The following is a 24,438-nucleotide window of genomic DNA, read 5'->3' on the forward strand; positions in this document are numbered from 1 at the left end:
ATTATGCCTATGCATGCACTAGATGTAAAGAGATCGCTCCTGTTTTCCTTTAAAAGAAAAAAAAAACCCTTATGTAAATGCAACGGACTCTTTGTGGCCTATAAGGGTAACACCAAAGGCCTATCTATTTCAAGATGACTATCTCACTGGCTGGTGGAAGTAATTTCACTAGCTTTACAAAGTAAAAAGTATAAAACCTCCAAGAACTATCTCATTCCACCATGGCTTATGCAGTGTCAGCGGCACATCTATTTGGCATCCAAACGGGAAGACATTTGTAAGGTGGCTAGTTGGTCATCAGAGCTGCCATTTGTAAGACACTGTGCTATTGATCTATGCTCTGCTGTGGAGGCAAATTTTGGGAGGAGTGTCTTAAAGAGGGTCTTAAAGAGATGCAGTAAATAGCTTACTGCATCCTCCGCCTGGGAAAGCTCACTAAACATCCAGGCTTGTGAATGGCAATGGATAACTCTACAGATAAACAGGTTGCTCACCTGCAACTGATGATCTGAAAGTGATGTTCATAAGACTTTCTCTGCCTCCCCACAGCAGTAAGCTTAAAAAAAAATAACTCACCCATTTCTGTTACAAGAACCTTTGGAATGATTGTCATGTAAAGGTGGTCATCCAGGAACGGAAGAAGTGGCTCTTCAACCACCAAAATAAATGGTCACACCAAGCGCCATGAGGAGCTTGGAAATTCTACCCTTGAGGTCCTGTGCAGGTGCAGAACCCAGACTTATGAATGGCAACCAGGCTTATGAATGTCAACATATCATTTACAGATAACCATACAAGTGAGCAACCTGTTTTTATCAGCACAATGAATTTCATTTAATATTTTACATTGCTTAAAAAGATCTGATTCTCTTAACTGCCCCAGTAATCAGCCATTTTCTTCCAAAGTCTACTCATCCTTATGGCATTGACAGTATTCATTATTCCACCTGTTTTACACTTCAGTTTCTTAAATTCCTTGTCAAACTTTCAGCTACTGGATAATCAAAGCCATTTAATGCCACACCTGTGGTACTGTAATCCTTTGGTGGTGGTTGCATCTAAAGAATATAGACAGTGCTTTTAATAGATGCACTGAAGTTAGGTTTGGACCCCACTGTAAGGTCATTGTTGGGTTGTCCTAGCGGTTGCCTTAACAGTTACATGGACTCATGATCTGTGCAGTATCTTTCTCACATCTCCTCCTCCTCCTCCTGCTGAAATATAGTCCATAATAACATGATGTGTTTTTGTAGCTTGAAATGGTACGTACAAGGCATGATAACTTAAGCTATTTCACTGTGACAGTGGCAGAGCAACTCACTTATAAGACTTATGACAGGACAGTTCTCCTAATTCAGCAAAGTGGGAAAATTCAGGACCCTAACTTCTTTTCCGGCATCTATATGCATTTATTTTAGTATATTTTTTAAACTGATGAGTTTTATAAATATTGGCATGTCTTCCTTTTTCTAAGGGGTATTTCTTCCCCCGCCCCTCCACTCCAGTTTGCATCATAGCTTATGCTTGCTCAAGTTTTGTCACTGTAGTCTTCCCTAGCTTCTTTTGCACCTTATTAGATGTATTCAGAAATACATCTAATACCCGTGCCAATGAAAATTGGTCTTCTCTTTGATAGTCTCTTTGACTATCTTTATCTTAACAGGATGCAATTTGAAAAAGAGAAAAAATGGAAAAGATGTGCTGATCTGTCACCTGAAGGTATTATTGATTCAGCTCCCTGTCATCAGAATAAAAAATGGGCATGCAAAAGACCAGCTGAACGAGGTTTGGAGTCTCCTGATCTGTATTCTCATGTAGCAGTTGTTTATGTAGCAGCAAGTAATTTAAGTAGTCATGGAGGGAGGAGCTAGGGAACTGATTAGAAATTTGTGTGGTTGAGCTTTGAAGAACAGTTGCCCCAACAACCACGTTGAATCTGTTTGTTTGGAATGGAAAGCCTTAAGGTGCTGGGTCTTTAATGCAGCACCTATTGTAACGCAGTATTTAATAATTCTCTGATTTGGGACTTAGCATGAAAATTGATGTGACAGTAAATGCATAATTTCAGTTTTACTTTAAAGTAAAAAATTAGATGTGGGGGCTTGAACCATATTGGGACTGCAGCACAGAGGTAGTGGGTGATTAATCCTTTATTTCCATTTCTTTTTGTTTCAGTGTTATCTTTGGGGACCTTTAGGAGCATTAAGCAGGAACGGTTCATCCTAATGAACGGATGTGGTGGCGGGGTGGCAAAACAGGTGTTGGAAGTGAAAGACTGTGCTGACTCATGTCTCAGTGACAGAGGGGGACAGACTAGTGAGTCAGTGGGCTAGAGAGGTCAAGACATTGGTCATCCCTTTTCTACTGCTCTGACACTATCCTTTTGATATGTAGATTGCTACTCTTAGGGACTAACTTCCTGCCTGCCTGCCTGGCCACTTCCTCTTCCTCTTTTCCCTTCCCTTCCTTCTCCCTTGCAACATGCAAGCTCCTCTCTTCCTACACCATGTGTGCAGAGATGAATCCATCTGCATCCAGCTAGCTAGTTAGTTTAGAGATCCTATCTCTCCACTTTACTATCTAGAATGGAGTTCACTAATAAATACTCCTTATATTCATTTGAAACTATGAACTGGCTCCAAGTTATTTTGCTCTCAGCATACATGCATGCCTGGGCAGACTCCACTGTGTTATGCCTCTGTGCACTCTGCTATATTAGAAGGGTATCTCTTACCAGAGACAATTCCCAACAACAAGCACAGCTGTCTCTCTTGTTTGGAGCCTCACTTGCTCCTCTCTCTCCCATCCCGCCCTACCCCATGTTAATGAGAGCTGCACTGCCTGCAGGCTGGCCATTCTTCAGGTAGAGCTGCACAGGCTGGTTAATCAATGTTAGTTAAGATGAGCCACTTCTAGAATTAAGAGGGCAGGGTTTAGCAGGAAAGAAAGGCTTTCCATTCCAAATCAACAAATTGGATGTTCTTCAAAATAATTCAATGACATGGAAAGTTAAACACTTCCTACCTACAGGATACTTCCTATAGGATAGAAATCCTGATCCAGATCAGCTGCCATGCAGCTGCTAGTCTTATTTCAAACCCAGAACTGAACAACAACTAATTTGATGCTCCATCTAGTTGAGCCCTCAAGACAATTTTTTTCCTGTCCATGATTTTTTTCAACCCAAGGCTGGTAGAATACATTATTAAGGTTTGGAAGCACAGGTTTCGGATTTAAGGCTTTTCATGGGAGCTAAGCATAACAAGTTTTCTGCTGGTTTCCTTGGGAGATTATTTATTTATTTATTTATTTATTTATTTATTTATTTATTTATTTATTTTATATCCCACTGTACCCCATGTGCTCAGAGTGACTACAGCACTTTTCCTACTTGTTAATAGTTCTGTCCCAAAGGACATGAAATAAAAATGACTTTGTAAGCAAAACATCTGTTTTAAATTAAATCAGATAAATCACACATACCACAGTATAGATAACCAGTCTGAAAGGCCATATGCAGGGCAATGCTTTTTTGCAGGGAACCACCTTGCTAAATTGCTATCTGTTGAATAGGCTGCGCAGAGTGGGCTGGGCTGGGTGAGTGCCAGACCTCAGTCCTAGATGTGAGGCGATGAAGACCCTGAGGCTCTGCCCAGAATGTAAGTGGATGTTAGCTCAGATGCTTCGGCTCTCCAGGAGCAGCCTGTTTAGAATTCCCGCTGAGGAAGGTTTAAGAATATATAACTAAGAGGTATATAAATTAGATAAATATGTTAGGTTTTGTTTTAATTGTGTTTTAATAATTTTAACTTTTTAATTTTAATTGTTGAAATATTTTAATTTTTATTGTTCTGTAAACCGCCCAGAGAACTTGTGTTTTGGGCGGTATATAAATGTATTAAATAAATAATTAATAAATAAATACTTGCTTTGCATCTTCAAAACTAGACTCATCATGCAGTGCCACCTCAGAAGCATCCATTTGACCATTCTCTCTACCCCCGCCTCCCCTCTCTCCCCAGACCTAGATGTATATACAGGCTTTTGGGATTCAGTAATGATCTCAGAGAAACCAAGCTCATCAGCCAATTCTACTTATGAAGAATCAAAGGATGCATGTATTGAACAGAAGCACAAATGTCTTGGTTATGCATTGTGGCAAAACGGATTCTTCATGTTAAATGGCCCAATATTAGTTGGTGGGGGCTTTGGTCCAAGCATAGCTTTTTTAAAATCAGGTAGTTTGTTGTCTGAGTTGCTTATTGTCTGAGTTGCTCCTAATTGTCTGAGTTGCTTCTCAAATGTATAGAAGTATTGAATGACTGTTGAATCACCTCACGTTTCCTTGGCATTTTTGTTAAAGTTTCTACAGATAGATTCTAGTGCATTATTTGAAAGTAATAGTTCTACATCTGTAATATTTGTTGGACGTCTCATTCTTCCTATCCCTTGCTAAAAATTTCAAACCAAACAAGTTTTTTTTTTAAAAAATCTTTTCTATGAGGTTGTGTATAGATTTACCTGCAAATGAAAACAGATGCCTGTTTTTATTTATTTATTTGCTTGCTTGCTTGCTTGATTTCTGATTTTCAGCAAAAAAAAAAAAAAAAAAGTTCTCAAAGCAGCAGACATTTTAAAAGTAATGAAAAAATGGTTCCTTGTCTCAAAAGGGCTCACAATTATAACCCTGGGTCCTCCTGCCCTTGCTTGCTTTCCCTCTGCTTTCATTTCTCAAATGACACATGGAGCATTTTCCAACAGGAAGACTTTCCACCTGAAGATGGAAGGTGTTAGTGTTTACTTATGCTCTTTCCGGATTTTGTAGCTTCTTTCTGGGCCAAATGTTTGCAACTGCAAAATGGATCAGTCAGACGAAATACTGCCTCCATGCACTATTATGCAGGGCCACCTGCTGGCCATTTACAGGAAATCTGTGATGAAATTCACATTTTTGAGACTACTTTAAAAGTAGTTTAACTTTCTTCATGGGCTTTTTGCAGATGGTCCTACATAATCTGGAAAGAGCACAGGTAAATGCTAACAGCTTCCATTTTCAAGTGGAACGACTTGTCATCTAGAAATGCCCCATGTACAGCATCCAAATTGAGCCCTAATTGTCTCTTCCAGTTTAAATGTTTGTTGTATAATATAATCTGTTTGGGTTTTTTGGAAAGAGAAAAAGTCATCTTTTAAAAAACTGGATAGTTGCTCTTGGGAGAGTGGCAGTGGCAGCTCCAAGCCTTTGTGAGCCTGAGAGAGGGTGCCAAATTCCACCACCACTGTTCCATGTGTACTCCCTTAAGAACATCAGAAGAGCCTTGTTGGGTCAGGCCCAAGACCTATCAAGTCCAGCATCCTGGACTTTCCCATAGTGGCCCACCAGATGCTTCTGGGAAGCCCACAACCAGGAGATGAACACATGCCCCTTCTCCTGCTGTTCTTCTCTTGCAACTGGAATTCAGAGACCTCCCTCTGAACCTGGAGCTAGTCTGTTGTCATCAAGACTAGTAGCCTTCTCCCCACACTTTTTCAAAGCTGAGGGCGGAAGGGCATCTTGCCACCTCACTGGTGTCCCAATAATCGGCTGCCCTAAGCAACTATCTCACCTTGCTCCATGAGAGCAGGGAAGTATATGTGTGATATCACAAACCACCAGATAGTCAGTGCTAAGTACAGCCTCTCTTGCAACAGGTATTCAGGAAATGAACAGAACTAGTTTCTCCCGAACTCAGCACTGCCAAACAAAACTTGGGCAGCTAACCAGAATGGAGTGCATAGTTCCACAGCAGTTTGACTGCTGTATTTAGAACAGGCCTGATGCCTGTTCTTCAACATAAGTGTTTGATTTGTAGTGGCTGGGAGACTGCACAGTGAATCAGGAAGTCCTCAAATCACATCTTATTCTACAATAAACTCTGAAGGTGACCATAGAGGAGCTTCTTTCCCAGCCTCAATTTACTGTGTGCATATGGTATTGGCCTGACTTATAGGGCTGTTGTTCCAGACAATATCTGTGACACACTTTGAACCAAATGCTATATAAATGCTTAATACTATTATTACTATTTTAAAGCATGTGATTATGGATACTATGGGTCAGACTGTGCATATAAATGCCTACGCTGCTATTGGGACAAACCATGCCATCCCATTACTGGAAAATGTGAACATGCCATTGTTTGTGCTACACCGGATCGTGTAGGTGGATGTTCTTTAGGTGAGTGAATTGCTTTTAAAAGTTAATATTTTAATGTAATGGAATCTGCATGCATAGGTTCTCCTTAAACAGAAGTAAGTATAAATCTAAGTTCTGAGAAAAAGGCCTTGGCTTTGGCAGAAATCCACCCCAAGTTCTTAAATGGCTCACCAGATGACCCTTATGGGGAAAAGAACGGCTAATACGGAGAATCTGAGCATCATTACGTTTCAGCTAGAGGCTCTAGAGCAGGCATCCCCAAACTGCGGCCCTCCAGATGTTGCTGAACTACAACTCCCAGCATCCCTAGACACAATTTTTTGTGGCTGGGTATGCTGGGAGTTGTAGTTCAGCAACATCTGGAGGGCCGCAGTTTGGGGATGCCTGCTCTAGAGCAAAGGATTTGGGTAAAAGATAGGGGCACTTTGCTAAATTCCACCTGTACAGATGTGACAATAAATCTCCATTAAAGTCAAGGAGGAAAGTGAGTGGAGGTATTCACTGTGGAAAGGGGAGCAGGAAAAGAGAGAGGGCATATGCTGCTGAGCATAGCACGATTCGCAAAGCATCGCAGGAGATAAGCATGCCCCCACTAATCCTTAGGAAAAGGGGCAGGGGGATTTGCACCCACAAGGCACATCTGACTGTACATAGCAAACCAGAAATTGACAGAGGATGGTAAGAACGTGAGTTTTACATATACTAGAACAGTTCATGATTTTTTTAATTTAAAGTTTTTTGATATTTTGTATTTTACATATATCTTTCCCTGTTTCCCCCATCCCTTCTCCCCACCCCACACCCAAGCCCAACCTTTCCTCCCCTAGCCAGCCTTTGCATGCTGCTCTGGCTGTAGGGAGCTGGGAAAAGAAAGGAGAGATAGAGGGAAAGAGGGAGAGGGGGAGCAGAGGGGGAGGGAGGAAAGAAGAGAAGGAAATACACACTGTTGCACCAATAGATGTGGGTAAATCAGAAAGGGTTTTTGTTTTCTCTTTTATTCTAAGAATAGTTCAAGAAAGTTATCTCAGATTTCTGACCAATTTATTTACTTTTGAGGGACCATTTTTCATATGCTGCTAACTTGAGCAGATCATGCACATTTATATTTGCATTTTTCTCTTCTTTTGACTATGTCAGGCTTGTACAGTTTGAAATGCTCCCTTGGCTTTGGTTGGTGGTACTGGCATGGACAATGCTACTTGATAGAAAAAAATAGAAAAGTGACATGGAAGGAAGCTGTGGATTTATGCAAACGTTTTAAATTCACACGACTACTTCAGCTGAAGAGTCATCAGGAAAAGGTTAGATTCTTCACGTGCTCACACTTGTGCACACACAAAACACCTTTTACACACATAAGGATTCATGGCATTTGGGGTCACCTTTCTCCTCAAGTGTATGTAGTGATAAGCAGCAGTAAGTGACTTGAGGAAAATTCCAGGGCAACTTTTAAAAGCCCTCTGTTTGTTTGCAAAGGTAATGACACTTCAGCATTTTTGTTTTTCTCTCCAGTCTGCAAAAGATCTTTTTTTTCATTGTCAGGAATATGTCCCTGAGGATGATGTGAAACCCTCTGGGACATATCCCTTACAGCAAAAACGACTTTTGCAGGCAGGGGAGAAAAGCAAAAATGCTGAAGTGTCATTACCTTTGCAAACAGAGATTTGCTGTGAGGCATATCTTGAGTGCACTTAGTTTAACAGGTTCCTTTCACCCTCCTAAGCCTGCATAACATGTGCCAGTGTTAATTGTGTATCAATTTTAAATGTTGTTTTTAATATATTGAATATTTTTGTCCTAAAGGTCTGGCTGCAAAAGAAGATAACTGAACAAATGTGGATAGGTATGAAATGGCAGCCACAGAAAAAAGAGTGGCAATGGGGAGATGGAAGAAAAGCAAAGACTAATAATAACTGGTAAGATTTTCAAATTATTGCTGTTTATGATAGGCGAGGAGACTTTTTAAAATTGGTGCTAATTGGTGCTGCTGTAATACATACATTGGGGGAAATCTAACCATTTAGATTCTAAGATTTTTTTAAATAAATTGTTTTTTGCATTTAAACAATTTTAAATTAAATTGTTGATTGTTTTGTAAGCAACATAATGACCTAGAAGGGGAGAAATGGTCATTGGTCAGCTGAAGTAAAAAAATTATTCCATAGTTTAAAATAAATATGATGAAAATACATAAAACAATATGAATACTGTTATTTGTGTACTGCAATATGCAGATGTATATACTTGAGGATCCTATGAGAAAGGAAGAATGAAAAAGTCTGTGTTTGCAGACTTGATTAGATGGAAGAGAAGCAAGGGAAAGAGCTTTTGTGAAGGGTTATGAGCATGCAGATTGTAAAGTTTGGATGTATTTCCTCTTGAGTTATGCATGTACCTGGACCAAACATTCTTTAGAAATGTAGAAACTTAAACAAATATGGCAAATATTTATATATTGCCTTTCAACAAACGTTCTCAAAGCTGTTTACATAGATATAAATAAATAAAATGACTCCCTGTCCCCAAAGGGCTCACAAGCTTAAAAAACAAAAACATAAGATAGACACCAGCAACAACTACTGGAGGGATGCTGTTCTAGGGGTGAATAAAGCCAGTTGCTCTCCCCTGCTAAACAAAGAGAATCACCACTTTAAAAAGGTGCCTCTTTGCTCAGTCAGCAGGGGAGTTATTTAACTTCATTGAAGAGGTGATTAATGAGAGTGAACCTCTAGGAAATAGGTGATCAATTAACTTCCTTGGAGATTTGAAATGTTGTGAAAGGCCAAACCATGATCCGATTCCATATATTCTAATTTACTAAATTTCATTAAAAAGAGATTATGATCTGTTTGCCTATTTCTGCCCTAAGGTAGTGAAGCTCTTCTCATGATCAATGAGAAGAGCTTCCGTCGGGTTTGCGGGGAGAGCGGGCTTAGCCTGCTCTCCCTGCAGATGATCAAAGAGAAGCCCTGGGGCAGCCGGATCGGCTGCCCACACAACTGCGGGCTCCGTCACGGAACCCGCGGGGGCTGTGGGGATTGGGGGCCGTGCGGCCCACAGAAGTGCCAGGGTGCAGGGGCGTAACAAGGCTGGAGTGGGCCCAGAGACAAAATTCTAAAATGGGCCCCTCGCTGATACACACACACTCACTTCAAATGTGACTTGCCTCTGGGGGGGCCCTTGAGGCGTGGGGGCCACCAGGCAGCTGCCTCCCCTTGCCTAATAGTAGTTACGCCCCTGCCAGGGTGTCATGCGAGTGCGCAGGACATGCTGGAGAGACCCCTGAGCTTGGGAGGCTGGCTGCACTGCGGTAACACATGAGTAAAAAAATGAGGTTAACAGAGTGCTTGCTCCATTAACCTCATTTAAGGGGAGGGGGAGTTAGGCGGGCTAGCCGCCTTGGGAGCACTGGTCTCGCCTGCAAGCCTGGTGGTTCCCACAATCACTGTGAAGCAAGCTAAGCTCCCTAGCCGGCTTCCCAGTGATCATGGGAATAGCCTCAGTATCATCAGAGGGGTCCTTTTATTTGGAAAGATGTACTGCCACCAGAGCTCTTGTTTCACTTTCTGAACACCAACGTCTAAGCACACTCTTGTCATGTTTGTTTGGGACACACGTGTTTATAAATGTTTGCACTTTGTTGCGTGTCCATGGCTAGAACACCAGCTTGATCTTGGGAACCTATAGCTCAATGCTGAGATAAATTACTTGGGTGCTAGGGGAAATCTCTCCTTACTGAAGTCAGTTAGGAAAGGAGGCAGCTATGTATTTAGTAGAGTGGACCCAGATTTACCAGCACTAAACCAACAACTGTGAATAAGTACAGATCACATCTGACCATGACACTTCACTGTAGTGGAGTCCCAAGGGGCAAACAAAGCCAAGAGACAAGGATTTTTCAGAAGGAAGAAACATGTTTTATTAAAAGGGCACACTACAGTAACCAAATATTAACCATAGAAGTGGGGCTGATTATTGTTCTGAAAGCAAAGACACCACTTGTGGGAAAGATGAAATTAGAAGGGCAACGAGAAGGAGGGAGAGGGAAGAGAGATGGATGGTTTTATACCTTGCCTAGTTTTCTAGGTGAAGGAGGGGGTGGAAGGTTTGGATTCCGTTCCACAATAATAATTCCATTGTGGATGGAGAAGGAAGCATCCAAGGCTTCTAGGCTAGTACCTTTTTGTAGGAGTCCAATGCCTTTGGGTGCTGGCAATGTGTGTGCACAGCATGTGCCACAAACCAGGTTCGAGGAGTAACTGCAGAGGGGAAAACAGAAGCAATCACTCATCTAGGACTTTCCAAGGAGAATTGGGCAGGGTATCCTTCAGCAATCCCACTTTTGGAAGCACACTGAGGTCTCCAAAAGTGGGATTGCTAGTGATTTGGTCAGTTATAGGAATTTGGGAAACCAACCTCCCATAAAATGCAAGGGGTCTTCTGCATGAGGAATTTTATGGGCTCAACTAAGAGGAGGGCAAGTATGCGCATATATTTGAGGGTCATGGAAACTAAACCAGCATTATCCAGTAGGTGTACAAAGGGCATACTACAGTAAGTTTTGAGCGGTATACAAATATGTTAAATAAATAAATAAATAACTAATTCGAATGCAGTCAATTTCTAGGAGCGCTCTGATTGCATTGGATTGTGTTTGGTTGGCCCACTGGGATTGTTTATTGGCCCAGGATCCTTACTTACCCGGCTGGCAATATGGCCTCATAAAACTTACTGAATGTAGTCCCCATCTCTCCCATGCTCAAAGCACAATGCCCCTAAGTGACCATCTCACTTTAAAATAGAGGCTGATCCTCAAAGTACAAACTTCGTTTTTGCTAATCTAGGATGGAGGCCAAATTTCAAGGTCTGTGAGGAGAGTGCTCTGGCAACAATATTGCAGGTTTTTGTTTGGTTTCTGATTCCTGTTTTATCAATGAAATGAAATATGTCATCCGGGGTCACCAACTGGTGGTCCCTGAGCCAAAGTCTTGCTCAGCCCACCAGATGTCAAGCTACAGGCAAAAGAAGTGTGGAGAGAGTGATATCTGTGATAGCAGAATTTGTCAGCAGGACACAAGAGCAATGGGATTTATAATGAAGATGCCACCTCATTATATTTTCAAGATGGTCCTCCAGGAAACTAATTGCAGATCTGGGTCATAGTTTTTAATATTAAAAACAGTACTATATGAGTATTTCCCCCTAGATACAACTTAAGTGTTTGTCTCTTTTAGGTTAAAGATAGAAGGGGATCCACTTGAAGGCTGTGGTACTCTTCTTCAAAATAAGCAACAGCTTCAGTGTGCAAAGTGCAATGAAAAATTCTATTTTATATGTGAAAGAATAGAAAGTAAGCATCTGTTTATTATTTTATCCTTGCGCTCTTTCTCTTGCTTTTTTATTCTTTCCATTTGCTACTTTATCATCCACAGAGCAAGTAAGATATTTTCTAGATATTCAGCACACTGCTTCATGCTTTTGTGGCTCCTGGGTGGCTCTGCTGTTGAATCCTATCAATTTTGCTCATCTATGGGAGAGCCAGGGAAATGTGTGAAAGTTTCATGTAGATTATCAGTCATGTGTGTCCCCACTGATTGATTGATTGATTGATTGATTGATTGATTTTCTATGCTGCCTAGTATAAAAATCTCTAGGTGGTGTACAGATGTACATTTGGCTGTGTGACACATGCTATGTAACTGCAGCTTATTGTGGCTTCTCAGTGCATGTATATTCAAATAAAAGAAGCTTTACATTGCTAAACCACAAGATTTGAAGTACCTTAAGTGCCTTACATTCTAAGTGACTTACATTCTGTGAACCACAAGTATTTAATCCTTGACATGATCCTGGTTGTATTCACACAACTGGAATTGTGCATGTGCAGCAGCTGCCATTGGAAGGACTCTCCAAGATCCCCGCAACAATCTAGCACCGCCCTGCACTCATGCATATCCGTTAGACGTGGTGGTTGGAGTGCTGGATTCAGTTCCTTTCCGACTGCTGCCACACAGCATTGGGAAGCAGTAACTCCGTTCTTGAGAGTTTTTCTACCAAGGACTTGTGTGTGAGAGAGAGATAAAACAGTCTGTTTTAACTGTCCACTCTGTTACCAAAACACATTTCAAACATACATGACTGAAAATTTTAAACAGTCTGGAAAATGTAAGTCAAATTTGCTCTGGTTTTCTGCTGGGTCTTTCAGTGACAGGGCCACAGAGTATATGAAGAGTTTCTTTCACCCGAGTCATCCTCCTTCGAGTGCCTAGGCTCTTTGTGACCATCTCACTTCGGAGACCAAGGCTACTCTCCCACTTCAGCCCCCTCATCACGGGCTGCTGCCATTTTTAAAGGCCTGCTGGCAAATTGCACAACCCCTACACCCTTTAGTTGGGTCACCACCCTCCTTTATTAAGCCTTGCGCAACTCCCCAGCGAGCAACTGCCTCCTATTTCCCAGCACCCACTCCTTCCCCTGCCCCATTCCTTCTCCAGGAAGCACCTCCATGACATCATCGAGAGGTGCCTTCCAGACTCCCCAGCTGGCCAGCCAGTCCTCCTCTGGAGCCTCCCTTTGGCTCCACATGCCGGTTGGCTTTGTTGCTGCTTCCAAGGGCCTGCTGTTGTTGCTTCCCATTCTGCCCAGGATTGCTACCACATGGGTATTGCCCCTGCTAGTAAGGATGGAGGGGTTTCCCACCAGACAGTTGCCTACCTCAGACTAGGGATGTGTGAGGTGGCTCGAGGTCGCTGGCTGTTCCGGGGTAGGTTCAGAGTTATGTTTTTAAAAATATGAAATTCTGGGGCTTTGGGGATGCTGCCACAGCCGCAGGGGTGTCTGCTGAGGTTTCCCCTGCCCCCGGTCTCTAACAGCCCATTCTGGGCCTCTGTGTGCTGGTGATGGCCATGTTGGAGTCTGCCACACATTTTGGAGACTCAGCCATGTAGATGGACAGTGTGCATGTGTGGTGGTCTCTAAAATAGCCACTCCCAGTGCACAAAGGCCTGGAACAGGCCAGAAAAATGGCCCCAAATGGGCCATTGGAGACCAGGGAAGGCTGGGGGGAGGAAACTTAGCAGACCCCTGGTCACGGCAGCACCCCCTGAAGCCCTGCAATGGTGGTAAGGCCATCATTTTTTTGTATTTTTTAAAATGTCCCCCCTGAGCTGGACCTGATGGGCCTGATCTGGACTGGGCCCAGCTCTAGTGTGAACAGGATCAGATCTGGTTCAGTTCTAGTCTGGTTCTACTCAAACCGGACTGGGTTTTCTGGTTTTGTGCACACCTGTACCTTGGACCAACATGAACTTTGTCTATACTGGTGAGGAATACATGATCAATGTGTGTAAAATCTGCTTGTCATTGATGAAATGCATGGCTATCATCTGTGTCACCTTCGGGCACAGGGCCTAACCATTTTTCCGTATCTCAATGATTGGTTCCTGGCAGGAACACAAAAAGACAAGTTAGCTTTGCAAGTCTAAACAGTCCTGAGATTACTCAAGGATCTGGGGATTCAGGCCGACTGGACAAAGTTCAGACTGGAACCTTTCAAATGCATAGACTACATAGGAGCAATCCTCACTGCACAGTTGCAACGTGCATTTCTACCCGAGGAACATTTCCTGTGCATCAGGGCACTAGTGACTTCCTTCATGATGCAACCCAGACAAAAAGCCCACGAAGTTCAGAAACTACTGGGCGTGATGGTGTTGTGCAACACCACTGTGTACTTCACCAAACTACATCTATGGCCTCTTCAACTTTGGTTTCTGTCTGTATTTCGTCTGAATGTGGACAATGCGCAGATGCACGTTAGAATTCCACTGCCAATCCTTGTGCCCTACAATGTTGGACAAAACAGATCAACCTGCTGTCTGGAGTCCTCTTCCAGGTACCCCAGCCTTCAGCCTGGTTGACGACGGATGCATCCTTATGGGGCTGGGAAGCCTATTGCAGGGATCTTCAAGCTCAAGGCCTGTGGTCACCAAACCAATGCCAGATACACATAAACTTCTTGAAATACCTGTAAGTGTTTCAGGCTCTCAAAATCTTCCAACCAACCCTAACAGGCAAGCTCATCCAAGTCAGTCTGGACAATACTACTGTGGACAATATCATAAAGGAGGGATGGTCTCCCGCTCCCTTTGCATGCTCAGTCTGCAGATTTGGAACTGGGCAATAGCACGACAAATAGGTCTGGTCGCGATTCAAATCAAAGGAGTGGACAACATCTTGGCAGAGCATCTCAGCAGGTCCTGCAGCAACATGAATGGGAGTTCAAATTCACCATAGATCGACCTGTTTGCTATGCTCACAAACAAAAAACGCCCCCAATACTGCTCGAGGGCTGGCATCGGCCATGGCTCAGGAGGAGAAGCTTTCCAGTTCAACTGGGGTCGAAAATTTCTATACATTTTCCCACCTTATCCTCTGTTGAAGAGAGTTCTAGCAAAAATCCTGCAGGAATCTGCAGACTGCATCTTGATTGCTCCATGGTGGCCCTGGCAGCCATGGTTTCAGCAGGCACTCAGACTGTCGAATGGTTGCCATAGGCATCTGACTCAAAGCTACAAGAAAATGCTTCAAGAGTCAGGCATCTGACTATTCTCCTACAAGAAAACGGAAGGCTCCGCCATCCCGACCTTAGGACATTGCACTTAACCGTGTGGAGGATAGGCTCCTGAAGGACATCCTCCTTCATGACAGGAAGAATCCACTCATGTCAACTACAACAGCAAGTGGAAACAGTTCAGACTTGATGCTCAGGAACAGGGCTTCCTACCTCATCTCAGCTTTAGCTGATTCAACAGCTGCATCCATTCCTTGAAGAGGATGGCCTCAAAACAGTGGTGCATCAGATGGTAACCTCTAGACTTGACTATTGCAATATGCTCTACGTGGGGTTGCCTTTGCATGTAGTTCAGAAGTTTCAGCTAGTTCAAAATGCGGCAGCCAGATTGGTCTCTGGGGCAACCTGGAGAGCCCATATTATGCCTGTTTTGAAACAGTTGCACTGGCTGCTGATATGTTTCCGGTCAAAATACAAAGTGCTGGTTATTACCTTTAAAGCCCTGAACAGCTTAGATCCAGACTACCTTAGAGAGCACGTTCTTATGCATGATCCCCACCACATGTTAAGGTCTTCTGAGGAGGTCCATCATGAGTTACCACTGGTACGTCTGATGGCGATTCAGAGGCAGTCCTTCTCTATAGCTGCTCCTGGGCTGTGGAATGCACTCCCTGCTGAAATCTATAATTTGAATTCATTTTATTGCCTTCAGGAGAGCCCACAAAACCTACTTGTTTGGCCTGGCCTTCCAGGGTTATTAAATTGTTGTAAATGTTTTTAATCTGCCGCAACCTGGTTTCCCAGGGTTTTTTTTTTAACTGTGTTGAATGTTTTAATTGTTAATTGTTTTATGGTGTTTTATAGTTTCTGTTTTTAACTGTTAGTTGATTTTAATTGAGCCATTTTTTGGAAGGGTGGTATAGAAATCAAATAAATAAAGAAGGAAGGAAGGAAGGTTACCTCCTGGGAGGTATTGCTTTACCTCACATCTCTGAAGCACCGTAACCTGGCCAGTGTCTCCATCAGTTAAATTGGCAGCTGTTTCTGCTTGCCATCCCAGATGGGACGGGAAGACCATCTTCTCTCATGCAGACTCCAAAATTTTCCTTAAGGGATTAAACAACTTAACCCACCTATTTGGTGACCCACTGATCAAATGAGCCTGTCCCTCATCCTATTGGTCCTGACAGAGCCTCCATTTGAGCCCATGGCTACAGCATCTTCTAAGTTGGTAACGTTGAAAACGGCCTTTTTATAGCCATAACGTTGGCTTGCCATGTCCGCAAGCTAAATGCTCTCCAAATAGATGTCCCCTATGCTAAGTTTCATGAGGACAAAATGGTGCTTCGCTTGGACCCTGAATTCAGGCCTAAAGTAATAACTGACTTCCATATTAATAATAACATTGTTTTACCCACCTTCTTCCAGAATCCCATGACACCTCTCAAACACTCGTTGCATTCCCTGGATATGAGACATGGTCTCCTCTTCTACTTGAAACTGACCTACAGAAAGACAAAAAGGCTTTTTGTAAGTTACAAAAGTAACATGAACGGCTATCAGATATCAAGACAGAGACTCTCCCACTGGATTGTGGAGTTGATATTTCTGGTTTACAAGCACCAAAAAATGGATCCTCCTAAAACCATACGGGCCCATTCTACTAGGGCTTATGCCATTTCTGCTGCTCACATGGCATGAATCAAGCTCAGAGACATCTGCACTGCAGCAACCTGGTCCTCTGAGCATACCTTTGTCAGGCATTATGCTTTGAACCTTCGCTCTGCAGCTCAGGCCAACTTCAGGAGGTGTGTGCTGAAAAGGGTCTTACCTTAGCATACTACACCCACCTCCAGACTGACAGCTTATTAGTCACCCACTCTTTTGAATGCAGCGGGTCACGATCTAGATACACAGGCTACTCACCTGTAACTTTTGATCTGGTAGTGATCTGTTGCAGTCCTAAGACCCTCCCACCAGCCTTGCTGCAGTATACGAAGTGACCATATGTATATTTGCAGAGTAAAAAGACACTACTTACCTTTCAGAACTGTACACTGCTTCCATAAGATGTTGGATTCCAGTGTTGGTCCTCTAGGAACTGAGGAGAAAGCGGTAGCCCACCCAAACTGAGGAAATGCACCACATGCAAGGGGTGGGGCTAAGTGCTTCGAGGAGCTAGTCAGTTCTGCCCAAATGGTCCTATGCAGGTGCAGAACCCACTCTTATGAGTGCAACGGATCACTACCAGATCAAAATTTACAGGTGAGCAACCTGTTATTCCTTCAAAACCTTCACCAGATTGCAAAATTCTGAAGAAGTCCTCAGATTCTCCAAAAGAAGAGCATAGAACATATCACTCATTCATAATTGATATGGTGAATACATTAGAATTAGACCTTAAACACGTTAATGAGGATGTTTTAAATCCAGTGTTTAACTTCTTACAGTCAACTAAAGCCTCACAACCAGCAGCTTTACCTATGCTCCCTGTATTGTTACAAGTCTCAAACAAGCATGGCAAAAACCATCAAGCATTTCTCCAACCTCAAGAAGGTTAGAGATTATGTACAAGGTTCAAGAAGAAAATTTTACTTATCTCTTCAAACACCAACATCCACATTCTCTGGTGGTAGACTGTGGCTCATCATCCAAGTCCAACAGGAAACATGCAGCCCCTGTGGACAGAGGACGGAGGGAAATTAGATGGGATGGCGTGTAGATTATAATTCCACCTCTACACTATCTATGTGTATTGTAAATTACATGGCATGCATGTCTAGATGCTTGATTTGTCTCCTCTACATTACAATATGAAAGAAGAGAGAAAATAGAGAATTTTCCATTTGAGAAGGCTTCTTTAGCAGAGAAACAGATGTGACTCTTGAAAAACTGAAGAAATCAAACTTATTTCAAAAACATTTGCAGTCCTAACAACTCATCAAAGTTATTCTACTAAACCCTGGTGGTCTCCAGGGTTTTTCAGAGAGACCATATTATGCCTGTTTTAAAATAGCTGCACTGACTGCCAGTATGTTTCTGGGCAAAATACAAAGTGCTGGTAATTACCTTTCAAGCCCTAAACTGCTTAGGACCAGGTTACTTGGGAGAGCGAGGTCATCAGAAGAGTCCATCTCCAGCTGCCGCCAGCTTGTTTGGTGACAACTTGGGACTGGGCTTCTCTATAGCTGCTCATGGGCTCTGGAATGTGCTTCCTATGGATTGATATTTAGAGGCTTAAGAGCTTTAGCAGCCTTTAAAAGAGCCCCCAAAACTTATATTTAGCTTGGCCTTTAGTGATAACTGAAATGATTTTAAATCGGATTTAATACGAGCAATATTTATATACCACTTTTCAACAAAAGTTGCCAAAGCGGTTTACATAGATATAAATAAACTGATATTATGAGTTATGAGTTATAAATAATGAGCTGTTATTTATTTGTATCTGTTTTTTATATTTATGAACTGCCTAGAGCCATCTGGGTGAAGTGGTATAAAAATGTAACAAACAAACAAAATAGAGAACAGTAACAAGGTCCTTATCAGATATAGTTGGCATCCTAGGGGGAACTGTCAGTTTTAAATCATCTTAGTGATGAACCCATGCCTTATGGTAAAAATTACAATCTATTATTCTTTTTTGCATGCAGATAAGAACATATTCCAGGAGTTTAAGAGCCACATAATACCACAAAGACGAAAAGTATTCCCAAAAATATTCCATAGTCTGGAAATTGCTCAGGAGGATTGCATATTTCAGAGAACTACCTGTACTGGCATAGTCTTATCACAGGGCCAGTACTATATGGTTAGTGGAAGGACAGTGTTCAAAAGCCTCAGTGCAGGAGACATGTTATATTTGAAGAATGGTAAGTTGCTTAAAGCATCTGATCTGTACACAGTAATAGGTGTATGACTGTTGGGCCCTTTATTTTAAAAAGGAGGCATTTTCTTTAAGTAACGTTTTCATTTTTTAACTCTAAACAATTCTAGTACTATGTTGGATTCCAAACATAAATGTTCAATTGATACATGCTGGTCTCGGACCATAATAAATTTGATTTGATTTGATTTGACAAGCAATGTATTTCATGTGAAACTTAGTTACTGGGTTTTTATTTTTGTTTTATTTTGAAGTGTGACCTTTATTTGCTACTACCAAAGGTAGAACAGTTTCTGAATACTATGACAATAACTCAGCCAGGTATCTTGATTCACACTGGGCATCCACACAAACCTCTGCTTAGATGAAGCCTCTACCACAGATCTGTCTTCAGATTTGTACCTCAGATCTGAGCTGGGGTCAGAAACATGCAGTTATTTCAGTGCATACTGAATGGCTGGTTGTGACTAAAGCCACAATTTATTGTAGTTGGGGTTTGGAAGGCCATGGTTGCCTATACTTGCTATATAGAAAAGCTGAATGGGAGCTTTAATATATGCATGACTGCAAATTGCTTGGCAAGTGTGCTTCTCCTATCTTACGGCTACTATAGTCAGACAGTGTGTCCTTCTCCCATGTTTTGTGAAGCTCTAGCTTCACAATCTGGCCAGTTGGGAGGAAGATAGTCAGCCAGGTTGCAACAATAGTGTGACAGGAAAAGCTACAACTGCTGAATACTTTCTCTTGCTACGTTGCAATTAATCAGTAGGCACGTTTGCCTGAGTCAGAGTTTGGTAACTTTAGATCTGGCTATAGGTCTAGTTAAATGGTGATGTCAAGCATGGAGTTAGTTATTATTTTACTCTCCCAACCTTTTCATATAAAATAGGATGTTCACATAGGCTATTTTACATTGCATTAGACATTAATTAGCTAGAGTAGTACAGTGTTTGAAATACTGATATTTGTGAACCAGGAAATCTGTAATTTGCTAGGTGGATTTAAGCAAGCCATTGAGGCTATTCACACGAGTGTACAAACTGGGCTAAGGGAGCCCAGCCTGGTTTTACACGCTTGTGTGAACCACTGGGATCAGGCCAATCCCAGTGGCTACACGGCAGCAATCCCACTTATGTAGCCTCCCTGCTAAGGGTCTATGACAACTTGCCACGACCAACTCGCCATCAGCCAATTGGACACAGCCAACTCGCTGCAGGGAACAATGCAACTCCCCCCTGCAAGCCTGTCCTGTCACTTTGGCTTTCGATCCAGAGGGGACAAGTGGGAGGGAGGTGAGAGGAAGCTAAATTTCCACCTACCACCCACCAAAGCATGTCTTTCACATTCTGTAGTGGAAGGAAGAATCTCTCTGTATTCCTACCTGTGGGGTTGTGCCTCATTAGAAGTGAAATGTCAGGTGTGAAACCTGCACCAGAGCTTTAGAGCAGGGAGCTGCCATTTTCCTCCTCATATTGCCTCTTTGCGGGTCTCCCCAAAGCAGCGGCAGACCTTGCTGCTGAGTTCTCTTATTAAAGCGGACTGCCTCACATGTATCCCAGGGATATTAACAGAACACTTGGGGGATCTGGTGTGCAGTTGAATTTTGAATTGTTTAGCAAAACTCTTAGGAGGAGATTTCCTGGCCAAGGTGTGTGTGCATGTTGTATTGTTTTTTAATTCTCTGCAGGAAAGTACAACTCACTGCACCCTATGGCTCAGCATAAAACTGCTTACATGGCAGAGAAGATATCAAGATGCCACACCAATCATTCACTCTGGAAGGATTGTACAGACTGTTAGGCTTTTATCTATTAATTTATTTTTGCATGAACAAAGAGACTGGGCTATAGTCTGAGCTGCATTAGCCGCATGTTGAAAACTGGCATATCTCCTAGCATCCTCCCCATATGACTTATCTCATCTGGGCCGCATTATCCGCATGTTGAAAATTGGCATATCTCCTAGTATCCTCCCCATATAAAACACAGCCTCTTATTGGACACGATGTGGTTTCAAAATAACCACACAACTGTCAAAACATGGTTGTATTTGGTGTGGTGTCTTAGACTGTCTAAGGATATCTCTGCATTCTTACATGCGGGGTTGTGCCTCATGAGAATTGAAATGTCTGGTGCAGATCAATTTCCCCACTCTGTTTCTGGGCCCCAGTCCTGTACAACTTCCAGAGCTTGGATAAGTGTTTACATGCTCAGGCTTCTAGATGTCTGCAAGTCCACAGTATAATTGTTACTATCTCCGGAGCAGTATTATGACCAGAACACCATATTGGATCGAAATAGCCCCTTTTTCATATTTGTCACCAATCTGAACTATTTATCACCTCTGGAGAGGTGACAAAAATGCAATATTAAAAAATAATAAAAAAACATTTGAGACTCTTCTCGGATTTTGATTCTGCTGTCTAAATATGACATTGTAGTACTGCAGTGAAAGAGGTGTGATGACTTCATTTAGTAGAACAGCATCAACTCGCTCCCCGCAGCAGCTGCCGTTTTGCTCCATGGCTCACTGGGATGGGGCGGGTGAGCTCTACCCATTTCGAGTCGAATGGCCCTTCCCTTGCCAGCAACTTGCCAGCCTCACTGAGAAAGCTGCAACTCTCCTGCAAAATGGAGCTTCTCCTGACAAAACCAAGGGGCAGGAGGAGGGCTGGGAGGCTCTCTGTCCAAAGCAGAAGGGGCGCCCAGAGAGCCCTCCCTGCAGCTTCTGCTCGGGGGACAACACATCTCCCTGCCCTCCCGTCCCCTCCACATGCCTGTCCTGTCACTTTGGCTTTCGATCCGGCGCAGGCAGTGCCACCACTGCAGGCTTCCTGCCCGCCGCTTGTTCGTTTGCAACAAACTCCGTTCTGTGTAAGAAAACTCTGTTGTGTGCAAAAGGTTTTGCAAGCTTTATCTCGGGTGGGGGAGGTCTGGCTTCCTCTCGCCTCCCTCCCACTTGTCCCCTCCGGATCGAAAGCCAAAGTGACAGGACAGGCTTGCGGGGTGGAGTTGCGTTGTTCCCTGAAGCGAGTTGTCCCTGTGGTGAGTTGGCGGCGTCCAATGACCGGCGAGTTGGCTCATTCCCCCCACTAAATAAGGTTAAGGGAGTGAGTGCTCCCTTAACCACATTTTTCTAATTGTGTGTCAGCAGCCGTGGCTGGCACACTCGGGGTGGGGGGGAGTGGGGATCCCAGTAATGCACTGTACACTCGGTGGCACATCCCGGCCCCCCCAACTCTGGGAGCTGCAGCAGGAGCCGCTACTCATCTGAGCGGGTGATCTGCCCACCCAGGGACTAAGTGCCTATTGTCTGTGGGGAAGGTAAGTTGAACCCTCCTTCCCCGCAGACCACCCATGGGCTCTTCTCACAAATCATGAGAAGAGCTCTGTTATCTTTTCACTTTATGCTTCTTCTCTAAATATAATTTGGGATAATAAATATTGTCATGCCTTCAGTGTGAGGATTGCACAGTAAATAAGGATTCGGTACTTTTTAAAAGATTAGTAAAATAATGTGTGTAAAGTCCTTTGAGCATTTAAAAGAAGCCCTAGATAAATACTTAGACTGCATGCCTAGGCATACTTACCTGGGAGTGAGTCCCTTAAATATAACAGGATCTTGTTCAGTATAAACATGCACAGGTTTGGGCTTCTAATATTTGTATTATCAATCAGGAGCCAATCATACCTTTAGCATACTTTGGAAGTGTTGAGCTAATTGGGCTCTTTTTACATACCTGAAATGGGAGCAGAGAAATGTTGAAAAGTAATTATTAAATACCAGGTTTTTAACATGTTCAACTATTGCTTTAATTCTGAAATGCTATCTTCTAGTTTGCAATCCTGGATTCCATGGAACAAACTGTCAGTTTAAATGCCAGTCATGTGGGAATGGCCTTCCTTGTCATGGTGTTACTGGAGAATGTGTAGGCAATGACCCCACTAAGTGTGTCTTAGATTCCCAAGATCCAAAGTGTGAGGATGAAGGTACAATATGCTCGTTTCCAGACATCTTTTTCCTTCTTCACTCTCCCTTATTTCTTTACTCTGCCTTTTACTTTCTTTCCCCCAGTTTCTTTTTAATCCTATGAAGGATGATATATTCTTCTGTGATTTTTTATTTTACCTCTCTCAAAATCTTTACCTTTATCCTTTAGAAAAGTAGATCATTTATCTCAGCATTAGTTATCTATTAAAATATATTTTCTAAAATCCCCTTGACTTCTGCACCAAGTAAGCCATACAATCTCCTAATATTGTGCTGGCTTTACCACTTAGGCTCCATGCACCCACATGTTGTCTTGGTCTTTCAGCACCCTGGCAGAAATAGAGAAGGTGCAGCCAGCCCAGTCACTTGCTAGAAGTGCACCTGGTGCTTTTCTGTCTTTACAATGCAAATTATATACTGCCATGTCTGCATATTGCAAATAAGATAAGCAGCATGGGAGACTGCTGAATACAGTAGTAACTAAGACTGAGCTGCAGACTCACTGGGAGGTTCTAAATATGCCAATATCTCTCAGCTACATTCACCCACCAGTAATAAGCAGATTGCAAGACTGGTGGTTAGAATGATACATGTGTGGAGTGTGTTAAATTCATTGCTGTATAAATGCTATCATTTTATGGTTATGTGTTTGTTTCTAGAAAAGGTTTTATTGAAGTATCTGTTGTACTTATATCTGGTGGATTATTTTTGAAAGTTACATTACAATTTATTGTTTTGGTTTTTCAGTTTTTGTTAACCCTTGCCCAAAGAAGCAGCAGTGGCACTATTATTCAAAGTTGTGTTACTATGTGGAAGACACAAAAACAGACACATGGGCCAATGCCAGGATTGCCTGTCAAGGGTTTAAAGGAACAGACCTAGTTAAAATTACAAGCAGTAGTGAAAAGGTATCATTTGTGGGGTTTTTTTAAAATTCTACTAGTTTTATACTGGGTAGGGGTTGGTTTGTGAGTTAGGTTTGATGATTCTGTGACTGTTCTTTTTAGAAGATGCAAGAATTATGATGTTTGTATCTGTGTGTCACTTCTCCTCTATTCAGATATAAGCAGTGCTGGACAGTATCTACCTAAGTTCTGCTGTGCTCATTTTCACAGTATGGAAGCTGCTTCTCCATGGTGCCATGTCACATGACATGATTGTTTTCTATGTATAGACGCTGCTACCAGTGGGTGGGGCCAGCTGTTCTTTTTCTACCTCAACAATATCCCTGTCTTGCCCAGATTCAATCTCAGTTTATTAGCCCACATCCAACCCATAGCTGCCTCCAGGCTCTGTTTCAGGGCATCCACTGCCTCCCTAGGATCAAATGATAAGGAAAGATAGAGCTGAGTGTCATCTGCATATTGCTGGCAACTCAGTCCAAGTCCCTGGATCACTTCTCCCAGCAGTTTCATATAGGTGTTGAACAGACTGGGGGATATTACCAAACCCTGCGGGACCCCACAAGCCAATGGCTAAGGAGCCGAGCAGTAGTTCCCGAGCACCACTTTCTGGACTCTCCCACCAAAAAAGGACTGAAGCCATTCCAAAGCAGTACCTCAAATCTCTTGTTCGAGAGCTGGTCCAGAAAGATACTATGGTCAGTGGTATTGAATGTTGCTGAGAGGTCCAGCAGAACCAACAGGGACACACTCCACCTGCCATGGTCCCAGTGTAGGTCATCCAGTAGAGCGCCCGAGGTAGTTTCAGTCCCATATCCAGAATGGAAGCCAGATTGGAAGGTGCCTAGATAATCTGTATGATCCAAGACTCTCTGCAGCTGGGAAACCACCA

At 42.8% G+C, this 24,438-nt stretch overlaps 1 protein-coding gene across 8 annotated transcripts in view; it reads left to right on the top strand.

Moving 5' to 3' along the window:
* Window positions 1-24,438, top strand: part of LOC128345453 (uncharacterized) — a 244,597-nt gene that overhangs the window by 115,091 nt on the left and 105,068 nt on the right. For 6 of the 8 annotated variants that reach the window (XM_053297393.1, XM_053297396.1, XM_053297395.1 and 3 more), the window contains 9 exons: window positions 1,637-1,785; window positions 4,023-4,238; window positions 6,074-6,217; window positions 7,334-7,497; window positions 8,000-8,112; window positions 11,431-11,546; window positions 18,422-18,640; window positions 22,491-22,643; window positions 23,392-23,552. In XM_053297393.1, the coding sequence (XP_053153368.1) occupies window positions 1,637-1,785; window positions 4,023-4,238; window positions 6,074-6,217; window positions 7,334-7,497; window positions 8,000-8,112; window positions 11,431-11,546; window positions 18,422-18,640; window positions 22,491-22,643; window positions 23,392-23,552 (1,435 nt within the window). The remainder of the gene's footprint in view (window positions 1-1,636; window positions 1,786-4,022; window positions 4,239-6,073; window positions 6,218-7,333; window positions 7,498-7,999; window positions 8,113-11,430; window positions 11,547-18,421; window positions 18,641-22,490; window positions 22,644-23,391; window positions 23,553-24,438) is intronic. The other 2 variants (XM_053297394.1, XM_053297397.1) reach the window with 2 other exon arrangements.

Source organism: Hemicordylus capensis, chromosome 2 (assembly GCF_027244095.1).
Source record: "Hemicordylus capensis ecotype Gifberg chromosome 2, rHemCap1.1.pri, whole genome shotgun sequence".
Classification (NCBI taxonomy): Eukaryota; Metazoa; Chordata; class Lepidosauria; order Squamata; family Cordylidae; genus Hemicordylus; species Hemicordylus capensis.